Here is an 11891-nt window from a genome sequence, read left to right as displayed (position 1 = left end):
TTCTTATTGTGCCCAGAGAGAGAAATATCTGCCTCTACCTAGGATCAAACTCACAACCTCCTGATTGTGAGGAGACAGCTCTGCTTCTAGGCCACTGCACCGCTTGGAGTATTGCTTAAAATACCCACCGTTAAATGCTTTCTTTTCCTTGGAGACTCAGCCTAAGGGAGAGGAAATTGCTCTTCACGATGCACTAACGGCTGACCCTAAATACACACAGCTGTGGAAAAGAGCATGCAAATGCGGCAAACGTCCTTGGCTGTGTAATATTTACGTTGCCAACAACAGCCCTAAATAAAATCTCAGCAACGTTGCAAACTCTTCTGAACAAAAAGGCTTCAGCAATGGATCCTGCGCTATGGAAATGCTGTCTGTCTCACTGAAGCTCTGGTGGCTTCTCACCAGCTTCTGTTTCACACACCCGTGGAGGAGCAATGTCGGTGTCAGGAGTTCACAACTGGCTCTGCCTCCTTATCATCACAGTTGTGACTCTCGTGGGGATGACTGCAAACGGATTCATCTTTATTTCGGACTGCCGTGATTGGATCCAAAGCAAAACACACTCAGGTTCGGACCTCCTGTTGATGTCCCTCAGCCTAACCCGGTTTATTTTCCTTGGAATCACGCTCAGCTTACATTGTATTAACTTCCTGGATATTAATCAACCCAAATACGCCGGAAACGTCACCGTTTTCTTCTGGACCTTTTTCAATGCCGCCACTCTGTGGATTACCACCTGCCTGGGAGTCTTCTACTGTGTGAAAATTGTCAACTTCACCCAGCCTATCCTCATGAAAATGAAGCTGAGGATTTCCAACGTGGTTCCCCATCTGCTCGTTGTGGTGATGCTGGTTTCCTTGATCTCGGCTCTTCCTTTCCTCTGGATTGAGGATCACCCCCAATCTTATAACAACACAGAGCGTAGACATGAGGTGACGGCCCAGATGTTCCTCTTTGGTATGCTGTACATTCTAGGGACTTTGCCATCTTTTGTCATATTTTTCATTTCCTCTGTTTTTTTAATCTACTCCCTTGTGCACCACGTGAAGAGGATGCAGAACAACTCACTTGGCTTTCGAGATCAAAGGATGGACGTTCATCCGAAGACCATTAAAATCCTGACCTCCTTCCTCATCTTATATGCCGCAACCTTTGTGGCGGAAGTCTCAATGACCTTTTCCCCCAGCCCCTGGGCAGCGGTTGTTTCCATAACAGTGGTTAGTTCATATAATTCAGGACACACTGTCGCTTTGATTGTCATGAATTCCAAACTAAGGGAACGATTAAGCAAGATGTTCTGGTGTCTGAGAAAACAGACATGAAGGACTGAAGGCCCAGACTGAAATCATGCTTAAATCTTAAATCATGCACAGAGCTGAAGAAGCTTCTTGGAGGAGAAGTGAAATAACTTCAAATAAAAGCCAAGAAAGTCCATTTGCCTCTTGAAAAACCTTTGGGATAACCATGACTTGGAACGACTGAGAATCACCATAGACATTCTTGCTCAAACAATTGCACTGATGATGTTACCTAGCAATGACAATGATGATGACTTTGGGTCTATGGTGCTCCCTGAGCTGATCTTGGGGGTTTTTCTTGCAGACCTTTCATGACCCAACTAGGTAACATCATCACTAGAAGTCTCACTCCCTTCTAGCACTGATGATATTACTTAGCTGGGTCATGAAACATCAACCAAGGTGAGAGCAACATAGATCAACCAGGAGCTACAAAGATTCTCTTCCACCAAGGTTGGACATCTCTGGACTAGATAATCTGTTCCAGTTCTAGAGTTTCAGGTGGGATTTCTCCCAAACTTCCCTGGAACAGGATCACCAAATTCACCATTAGGACTGACTTCCCCATGTTTACAGTTTACAGTCTGCAAGAAAACAACCTAGTTCAGAGAGCAACAAAGACCTCACAGCTTATGGATGGAATTAACATTAATGACAACTCAAGACCCGCTAATTCTGTTGGATCTACTCAATGGTGGCTCACTATGAACTCAAGTTGATGCCATTTTTCCAGCCCAAGGTTTCAAATGGGACTAGTGGGTTTGGAACAGTGTGTAAAACATTGTCTTAGCCCATACCAGCTCTTGTTCTGATTCACGCAAAATCCGTTGAGTGTGTTTTGCCTTGAAGTTAAATTTTTCCCAATAGATTTTAGGCATAGCTATCATTCTTCAGTAGAAGCTCCTAGCTAGTAGAGCAGTTCTTCTTAGAAATTAAATTGATCCCCATTGTCCTGGAATGATATTGAGTGATGGGATCGTCAGTTTGATTGATTTCATGGTGATTGTGGTTTTTAGAACTTTATACTTCATTCCGAATATGAGTGTTTTATTTTAAACGCTTGTGTTGCTCATAATTAGACACTGAGAGTTTATGATATCTACCTGAACATGAATGTTTTTCTCTCTCTTTTCTGTCTCTCCATTTTTATCTGTCTGTCTGTCTGTCTGTCTGTCTGTCTGTCTATCCAACTATCCATCTATCCATCCGTCCATCTATCTATCTATCTATCTATCTATCTATCTATCTATCTATCTATCTATCTATCTATCTATCTATCTATCTATCTATCTATCTATCTATCTATCTATCTATCCCATCCATCCATCCATCCATCCATCCATCCATCCATCCATCCAGCCAGCCAGCCAGCCAGCCAGCCAGCCATCCAGCCAGCCAGATAGCCAGATAGCCAGCGAGCTAGCTAGCTATCATTTATGTACCTCTTTCTCTCTCTCTCTCTCTCTCTTTCTCTGGCACACACATAAAATCTTCCTCTGTATCATAAACTCTCAGTGGCTAATTATGAGCAACAGAAACATTGAAAATAAAATATTCATCTATGGAATTAAATACAAAGTTCATGGATGGCTGGATAGCTGAATGGCTGGATGGATATACAGAGATAATAGAGATTTTAATGCTGGTTGCATTGAACTGAGGAGAAGATAAACTGGTTGGTTGCATCTCTTTGCATGTTCTTTTTCTTTAGAGTTAAGGTCCTTCATATTTTTATTTACACATTTAAATTCTTATTCTTGTTAAATTCTTATAGTTGAAACTGAGTGAGAATCCCATGCTACCTTGTAACTCTTCTTCCCTGGTTTTCTGCATCTTCCTTTCATCTAGTGTGCTGAATTAGGAACCCTTCTTCTCCAAGTATTGCTGGTAGGGTAACAGTCAGCCTTCCCGGTTTTTGATTTTTGGGCCAATCACCAGGAGACTTTGAGACCTAGTCCCACCTTAGGCATGAAAACCATCTGGGTGACTTTGGGCCAGTGGTGGGATTCAATTTTTTTTACTAACGGTTCTGTGGGCGTGGCTTGGTGGGCATGGCAGGGAAAGGATACTGCAAAATCTCCATTCGCTCCCCACCCCACGAACCTGCTTTCCAGCTCCATTCTCCTGTGCAGGGCAACCAAAGAAGACCCAGCCAATCAGCTGGGACTTGGGAGGCGGAGAATAGATGGGGGCGGGGCCAGTCAGAGGTGGGATTTGCCAGTTCTCCCAACTACTCAAAATGTCCGCTACCGGTTCTCCAGAACTGCTCAAAACCTGCTGAATCCCACCTCTGGGCCAGCCCCTCTCTCTCAGCCCAGCCCACCTCACAGGGTTGTTGTTGTGGGGGGAAATAGGAAGAGAAAGGATTATTAGACATGCTCACCACCTTGAGTTGTTTATACAAATAATAAAAGCAGGAAAAAATAGTAAAATAAAACATAAAAATAATAAAATAAATAAAATAAAATAAATGACTTTTCTTCTTATTCAGCACATCTCTCTGGTACCCAAATGCCTTAGGTGTTTTTTTTTCACTTGGAGGAAGTACTAAGGACTGCCTGTGTCTTCATTTCAACATTGTTGTTTTCAGTTTTACAATCTCTTTAGTGTTTTTTTTTAACTGTAATATTTATTTATTTTTAATTGTAAGCCACCCAGAGTCATAGGTTGAGTTGGGCAGCTATAGAAATCAAATACGTAAATAAATAAAGGACAGTTGAAATGAAATTCTGAAGTCCTTGTCTGTCCTGTTCCATCAGATTCCGCAAACACGGAAGACAAGCGGAATACATCATGGCTTATGTGGGATGTAATCGTACATGAGCATCGACAATGGGTCATCTACGGTGACCACCATCCTTTCATGGCTAAGGCAGGACAAGAACTGTGGCCTCCACTCTGCCACCACACTCCTCCCAGTTGTGTCCCAGGTCTTTTTAAATTTTTTATTAATGACTTGGATGCCGAGATGGGAAGGACTGTTATCAAATCTTCAAATTTGATAGCCAGAGCCTCGGAGGACAGAAATACAATTGAAAATGATGTTGATAGATTAGAACAATGGACTAAAAGCAGCAGAATGAAATTTAACAGAGGGAAATGTAAAGCTGTAAACGGGGGCTGTATAAATCAAACGCATAAATATAGGACGGGGAAACATTTGGCTCTGTCATAGCAAGTGTGGAAAATGCCCTGGGACAGTGGCTCGGATCACGGATTGAATTTGAATCAGCAGAGTGAAGTGATTTGCATAAAGAAGGAAGAAAAGAGAAAGGAAGGAAGGAGAAGGAAAGGAAGGGAAGGAAAAGGGAAGGGGCAGGGAAGGAGGGGAAGGGAAGGGGAAGGGAAGGAAGGAAAAGGAAGGAAGGGGAAGGGGAGGGAAGCAGAGGAGGGAAGGAGAAAGGAAGGGGAAGGAAAGAGAAGAGAAAGAGAAGGAAGGAAGGGGAAGGGGATGGGAAGGAAGGGAAGGGAAGGAGGGAGGGAGGGAGGGAGGGGAAAGAATGAGAAGAGAAGAGGAAGAGAAGGAAAGAAGGGGAAGGAAGGGAAGGAAGGGGAAGGAAGGAAGGGGAAGGAAGTGGGGGAGGGAGGGAGGGGAAGGAAAGAGAAGAGAAAGAGAAGGAAGGAAGGGGAAGGGGATGGGAAGGAAGGGAAGGGAAGGGAAGGAGGGAAGGAGGGGAAAGAATGAGAAGAGGAAGAGAAGGAAAGAAGGGGAAGGAAAGGGAGGGAAGGGAAAGAAGGGAAAGGAAGGAAAGGGAAGGGAAGGAAGTGGGGGAGGGAGGGGAAGGAAAGAGAAGAGGAAGAGAAGGAAAAAGGGGAAGGAAAGGGAAGGAAGGGGAAGGAAGGAAGGGGAAGGAAGTGGGGGAGGGAGGAAGGGGAAGGAAAGAGAAGAGAAATAGAAGGGAAGGAAGGGGAAGGGGATGGGAAGGAAGGGAAGGGAAGGAGGGAGGGAGGGGAAAGAATGAGAAGAGAAGAGGAAGAGAAGGAAAGAAGGGGAAGGAAAGGGAGGGAAGGGAAGGAAGGGAAAGGAAGGAAAGGGAAGGAAGTGGAAGAGGGAGGGAGGGGAAGGAAAGAGAAGAGAAAGAGAAGGAAGGGGAAGTGAAGGGGAAGAGGAAGGAAGAAAGGAAAAGGAAGGAAGGGAAGCAGAGGAGGGAGGGAGGGAGGGGAAGGGAAAGGGAAGGAAGGGGAAGGGAAGGAAGGCAAGAGAAGGGAGGGAGGGGGAAGGCAGGGGAAGGGGAAGGAAAGGCAGGGAAGGAAGGATTTGTGATGGTTGCAGTATCTTGGGATCATGTGATCACCTTTTGCAACTTTCTGGCAAACAAAGTCAATGAGGATTCACTTAACGGGGTCACCTTGTAGGGGAGATGATGGCATAACAAGCAAACTAAACAAACAACCGTATTATTAACTTAACAACTGCAGCGATCGACTTAACAACTGTGTCACAAAAGGTCACCAAATGGGGGCAAAACTCACCGAGCAACTGTTTAGCGATGGAAATTTTGGGCTCAGTTGTGTCTCTCAGTGCCTCCCACCTTAGTTAAAATGCCAAAAAGATTTTGGATAGCCACTTGTCTGAGATGGTATAGGATCTTCTGTTTGAGCAGGGGGCTGGACTAGGAGATCTCCAAGCCCCCTTCCAGCTCTGTTCTGATTGTGTTGTGGTTAGCTGGCAGCAGGTGCAGACGAATGAGGAGAGCAAAGACTCAGATGAGGAGTCAAGACCATTAGGGAGTGGACTGCTGCCTTCAGAGATTGTGGGGGCTGGCAGCAGCGATAAGGAGGTTCCCGAGGAGCCTGTGCCAAGTGTGTGTGCATGCAGGATTGCTCGGAGGAAAGAGCAGTTACAACAGCATGGGCGACTCGGGAGTAAGACTGCAAGGTAATAGCCCCTCCTTCAAGAAGATAAAAGCCAGCTGTGAAGCGAACGTACTTTGCAGAAGGCAAAGACGTTTTGAACTCAGCCTCGTGGACATTCCAGTTGGTATTTGAAGACTCTTGTATTATAAACTATTTCTTATCTGTTGTGTTTTGGCAGACTTGCAAAAACTTGGCAAGGTTCTTTCTTGTCGGAGCTAATTAGTTGGAAGCAGCCTTTTATCTGTGAAGAAACAGAGTTCTTTTCTTCTGTGAAGAAACAGAATTCTTCTGAAACATAAAAAGGTTGTACTGCTGCCTGTGTCTTTTTGTTTGCTCTCTTGGGACCAGGTTTGGGTCAGAACAGATTCTGATTTTAAATAAGAGGGAATAACACGAAACACGATGGACCAAACCCACTGGAACTGAGCAGAGGCCTACAGGCCCAGAAACCATGGCTTAATCTGTCCTCTCCACCTTTATAAAATCAATTACTGGCCTTCATACACCCCTAACCCCCAAAGCTTGAACTGTCCATTGAACCAAACCAGAGAAAGCCATTTTATTCGGTGCCTGCTTGAAAGAAGGAAAGCTATGCGTCCTCTCCAAGGAACAGGGAATCTGAAATCTGACACTCAGGAGGAGAATGTAAACTAGGAAGGGCAAATGTGACAAGGGTAGATGTTGCTTTGACCCAGCTTTAGCAGAGCCAAGAAACAAACCCTCTTTTGTCCCCCCAAAAACCCCTCTTTATTTAGCTACTGTGCATTCATGGCATTCACACACAGAAAAGTCCAGGCAATAATCCTTCCAAGGGTGAATTGCAAGAACAGACCTTATCAGTTCCTTGGATTAATTGCCAGACTGGAAGCTTCTAGTTGCAAAGCTGTAAATTAAACTCTCTCAAGCAGTCAAGCAGAGACAGGAACCACAATGAGCAAATCTTCCGAAAGAAATCTGGTGTCTCTTAGGACACCACTCTCCTTCTGCTTCTATTTATTGCCCAGCCATGGAGGGGGCCATTCAGCATCCACATGTGCCTTTCTTCCTGAGATGGCCCCTGTCCCACAGTTGTTCTCCTCTCCCGGCAGCTCTGTACATACACGCATCTGGAACAGGCTCCAGCTGTTCTTCTTCCCCACTTATCTCCGACTCCTAAGGCAGCTGATAAATGTCAGACGGCCTTGGTTCCATCTTGCTTCTGATGCAGAGCATCCATCAGAGCCTTCCCCAGACTCCAGGAGTGGTCCACGTTCCGCCCCAACCTCTTCCTCATCCAAGTCTGCCACCAGCTCTGCTAGCAGCTGGCGAGCCACAACAGGTGTGTTCATTGGCATGAAAACCACAATGAAATGATGTCCGGTATTTGCATTTTCTAAAGCAAACAACCGGAAAATAATACAACACAGAGTATAAATTTCCACAAACTTTCTGGTTGAGAGGAAAGGCAAAGTGGGAGAACGAGGCCTATCATCCATCAAGAGGTCTTAAGAAGGAATGTTTGTATCTGGTCAAATGGATGGGTTTTGTATATATGTATATATGTATATGTTTTCTGAGGTTCTCGCGGGTATTTGTATGTGGATCTTTGGTTATTCGGGTTTTCTCCCGCGTAAGATTGGAAGTATCTAGGCAACGTTTCGATGAAGTCTCATTCATCATCTTCAGGCTTCTGTCTTCAGCAACTAAGACCAACCTGAGCACAACCAAGCCCCCACCTGAACAGAACACACCTCCAGCCAATCAGAACATGGCCAACCCCCCAACCAATCAGAACACAGCCAAACCCCCAACCAATGAGAACACACCCCCACCCAATCAGAACACAGCCAAGCCCCCACCCAATCAAGTCACACCCCCACTAGCAGTTAAAAGGAAGAAGCAGCTGCAAGCTCACATCACTCTGAGAAGCACAGAGCTGAAGACAGAAGCCTGAAGATGATGAATGAGACTTCATCGAAACGTTGCCTAGATACTTCCAATCTTACGCGGGAGAAAACCCGAATAACCAAAGATCCATATATGTATATATGTATATATGTATATATGTATATATGTATATATGTATATATGTATATATGTATATATGTATATATGTATATATGTATATATGTATATATGTATATGTGCATATATCTATGTATGTATGTATGTATGTATGTATGTATATATATATAGGCATCCCGTTCTCAAACCAGCCAATTGTCCATGCGATCTCTGAAAGAAGTCAACACAAGGACGTTTGAGGGACCACCAAGAAGATCTGATCACTGGAGGAGAAGAAAAGGGGATTTCCACCTCACAATGTCCCCACTTCTTCGAACCATCTTCCAGGTTGCGATCACTGCCCACAGCTTCATGGGTATAGTTGCAAGTGGCTTTATTGTGGTTGCCAGCTACTCAACATGGCTGAAAGGGAAAAAATGCGCCCACTTGTGAAGTCATCCTGATGTGCCTCAGTTTCTCTCGGATTCTCCTACAGGGGACCATCCTGCACTGCACATTCTCTTCCCTGTTATACCTGTGGAATGTCCATAGGATACAGACAGTCCTCCTGGTGTTGACCAGCACAGCTTGTCTGTGGTTTGCTGCCTGCCTCAGTGTCTTCTAACTGTGCCAAAATTGCCACGTTCACTCACCGGTACTTTGTCCTGGTGAAGCTGAGGATCGCCAAGATGGTTCCCCTGTTTCTGGGTGGGTCAGCGGTGGTCTCTTTGATTTCGTGCCTGCCTTTCGAAGAACATCACCGTGGAGGACCACACAGGAAGCATCTCCTACCTGAAGTTCTTCTCCATATATCTGATTTGGGCCATCCTTCCACTTCTGCTTTTCATGGCCTTGTCCACGTTGTTAATTGCATTCCTGTGGAAACACACTGAACAGATGAGGCAGATGCACCATGGGTTTGAAGGATCCGAGGACGGAGGCGCACGTCGCGGCCATCAAATCCCTAATCTCGTTCCTAATATTCCACGTCTGCAGCTTTGTAGCTGACGTACAGCTTGGGTTTCCTTCCTGCGAAGCGAGAAGAGGATGGAAAAGGAACACCTGCTTGCTGGTGATTGCTGTGTGCCCTTCCGTCCACTCCGTTCTGTTAATTTTCTTTAATTTCAGGCTGAAGGTAGCATTCAAAAGCCTCCTGCTTTACCTAGCGTGCCGTCAAAAAAAAAAAAGACTACAGGTAGTCCTCAAGTTGCAACCGTTCATTTAGTGACTGAAGCTTCAACAGCATTGAAAAAAGGGACCGTTTTTCACACAATCATTGCAGCAACCCTTTGGTTGTGTCATCAAAATCCGAATGCTTGGCTTGGAAACCGCTTCTGGACTTTATGCTTGAGGTGGGAAGAAAAGAAAGTGAAACCTTGATTTGGGGTTTTACCGATTATTTCTCTCTCTGGGCACAATGAGAATATATCTGCTGAACAAAACTCCACATTGGCGACAGGAAAGGCATCTGGCCATTAACACACTCTTCTAGCTCCATTCAGTTGCCCAGATTCCACCCCGCAAGGGATTATGGAGTCGTTAAAAGAGGATGATGATACGCTTGTTTTATAGAAATGGCTAGTTTATACCATTACGAAAAAGTAAAAAGTGGAGGTTTTATGTTATTATCTTATTTTACTGCACCCACGAGAGTTCAAAGTCAATGCCTTTTCTTTTTTTTCCCCTCTTTCCCAACACCTTCCCCTTCCCTTCTCCCTTCGCTATTTTCTGACTATTTTCATTTGTATTTTGTATTATAAACTAATAATAAAAATCCTGATGTTTGGCAACTGGCCTGTATTTCAGTGTCCCGAGGCCACATAATCAGAAGCGGTCATTCAGCAGGTTCTGACCCGTTCTGGAGAACCAGTAGCGGAAATTTTGAGTACTTCAGAGAACTGGCAAATGCCACCTCTGACTGGCCCCGCCCCCATCTATTCTCCGCCTCCCGAGTCCCAGTTGATTGGCTGGCTTTTCTTTGGTTGCCCTGCACAGGAGAACGGAGCTGGAAAGCAGGTTAGTGGGGTGGGGAGGGAACGGGGATTTTGCAACATCCTTCCCCTGCCACACCCACCAAGCCACACCCACCAAGCAATGCCACACCCACCAAGCCACACCCACATAACCGATAGTAAAAAATTTGAATCCCACCACTGAGCTGCAGCAATTCACTTAACAGTAGCAAGAAAAGTCATAAAATGGGGCAAAATCCACTTAATAACTGTCTTGCTTAGCCACGGAAATCTCGGACTCAATTGTGATCGTAAGTCGAGGACTAACTAATATTCCTAAGACTTTTCTGAAGAAAGAGAGGAAACAGAAAGGATGGCTCTTATACCTTGCATACTTATATATCCACATTTTATCCTCCTGGTGCATGTCTCTAGATGCTTTCTCAATTAGACGTAGAGAACTCCCCTACGAAATGCAGTTTCGTAAATGACTGAATTTTTTAAAAATTTGAATTGACTTTTAATGATTGAATAAAATTAAAGCTGCTGTTAGCATATAAATAGCCATATGCGGGACTTTGAGAGGACTGAATCCAATCAAGCATCGTAATTTAAATCAGCTCGCGATGGATTAGTTTGCTTTTTTAAAAAAATAAAATAAAGAAGTCATGTTTGGTTTTGGTTTTGATTGGAAGAATCAATGAAAGGAGATCAGAATAATGCTTTCATCAGGGCCGGGTTCTCTGGTTTGAAATTTACAAAAGGTCCAGCAGAGCCCAAAACTTAACAGTCGTGATTTTAATCTCTGTTCAGTGGAGAACCACAAAAGCCTTAGAAATAATATTCGCGCCAAGCTGGTTTCCTTCTCCAGAGGGAACGAGAATCTCATCAAGGGCCAGAACTCATCAGCAAAACTCTAAATGAGATGGCACCAGTTGTAAGAATTTTCTGTACGGTACATCTTTGCTTCCATTTGGGAGTTGTCCAAATGTTCATCAACCGGACTGGGTAGATCTATCAGCAAGGGGAGAAGGTGATTATTGGGCGATCCATTGTTATATACACTCCTTGGCAGATTGTTTTATTTTCCCGCCAGGTTTTCTTATGAAAGCTTTCTCGCCCTTAATTGGGAGGTATTACAGACTTGGAATGTTGAATGTATAGACAAGAAAGTTGAATGTATAGACAAGAAAGCAGAGAAATGCCTTAATCCATATTGGGGCTGGAGAGGACGCTTTTAAGTGTGGAGTCAACCCTGGTGGAAACTGACACTAAGTCAGAGGAGGAACAGCCAACAGGGAGTGGAAGTGTGGCTCCAGAGGTTGTGGAGGAGGCTGGGGAAGGGCAGAGGCCGGCTGGGCAGTCAGAGGAAGAACCAGGCCCATCCCCTCTCCATCCTAGGACACGCAGGGAGGAGAAGATAAGGGAGAGATGTGGTCTACTGAGGAGGAAAGGGCCTTGATCCCCTTCATGGGCTGCAGCTGTGACAACTGAATAAGAGGATGGACCTGCATATAGGCGAACGCTGGAAACAAAGCACGGAAATATCTCTAGTTTATGGTTCCTCTCTGAGTTTGGCGTCCATCCCAGTGTGTCTTCTGTTATCTGTGGACGTCCTCCAGCCCTTATCTTGCCTGGTTTGTGTTGTTTTTCTCTCTCCTTCTTGTAGCTGCTCATGTGGGAGTTTTTTTTTTTGTCTCCAGTCAAGGATATTTGGAGCTTGGAAGCAAAGTGAAGGAATAAAAGAGGCTTCACCGGGTTTTTGTGACTGTGTTTGTTTTGTATCCCCACCCTGGGTCAT

At 44.8% G+C, this 11891-nt stretch overlaps 1 protein-coding gene across 1 annotated transcript; it reads left to right on the top strand.

Moving 5' to 3' along the window:
- Positions 1–434: 434 nt before the first annotated feature.
- On the top strand, positions 435–9363 carry LOC113420556 (taste receptor type 2 member 40-like). The gene is given in 5 exon segments (XM_087967485.1): positions 435–1302; positions 8594–8760; positions 8762–8886; positions 8888–9059; positions 9061–9363. Coding segments are annotated over 5 exon segments (1635 nt in total).
- Positions 9364–11891: the final 2528 nt, after the last annotated feature.

Source organism: Notechis scutatus, chromosome 5 (genome assembly GCF_049901735.1).
Source record: "Notechis scutatus isolate UNSWTSFEM ecotype Mainland chromosome 5, rNotScu1.2, whole genome shotgun sequence".
NCBI lineage: Eukaryota > Metazoa > Chordata > Lepidosauria > Squamata > Elapidae > Notechis > Notechis scutatus.
The sequence above is the reverse complement of the archived record's forward strand: the minus strand, read 5'-3'. Positions and strand labels throughout refer to the sequence as shown.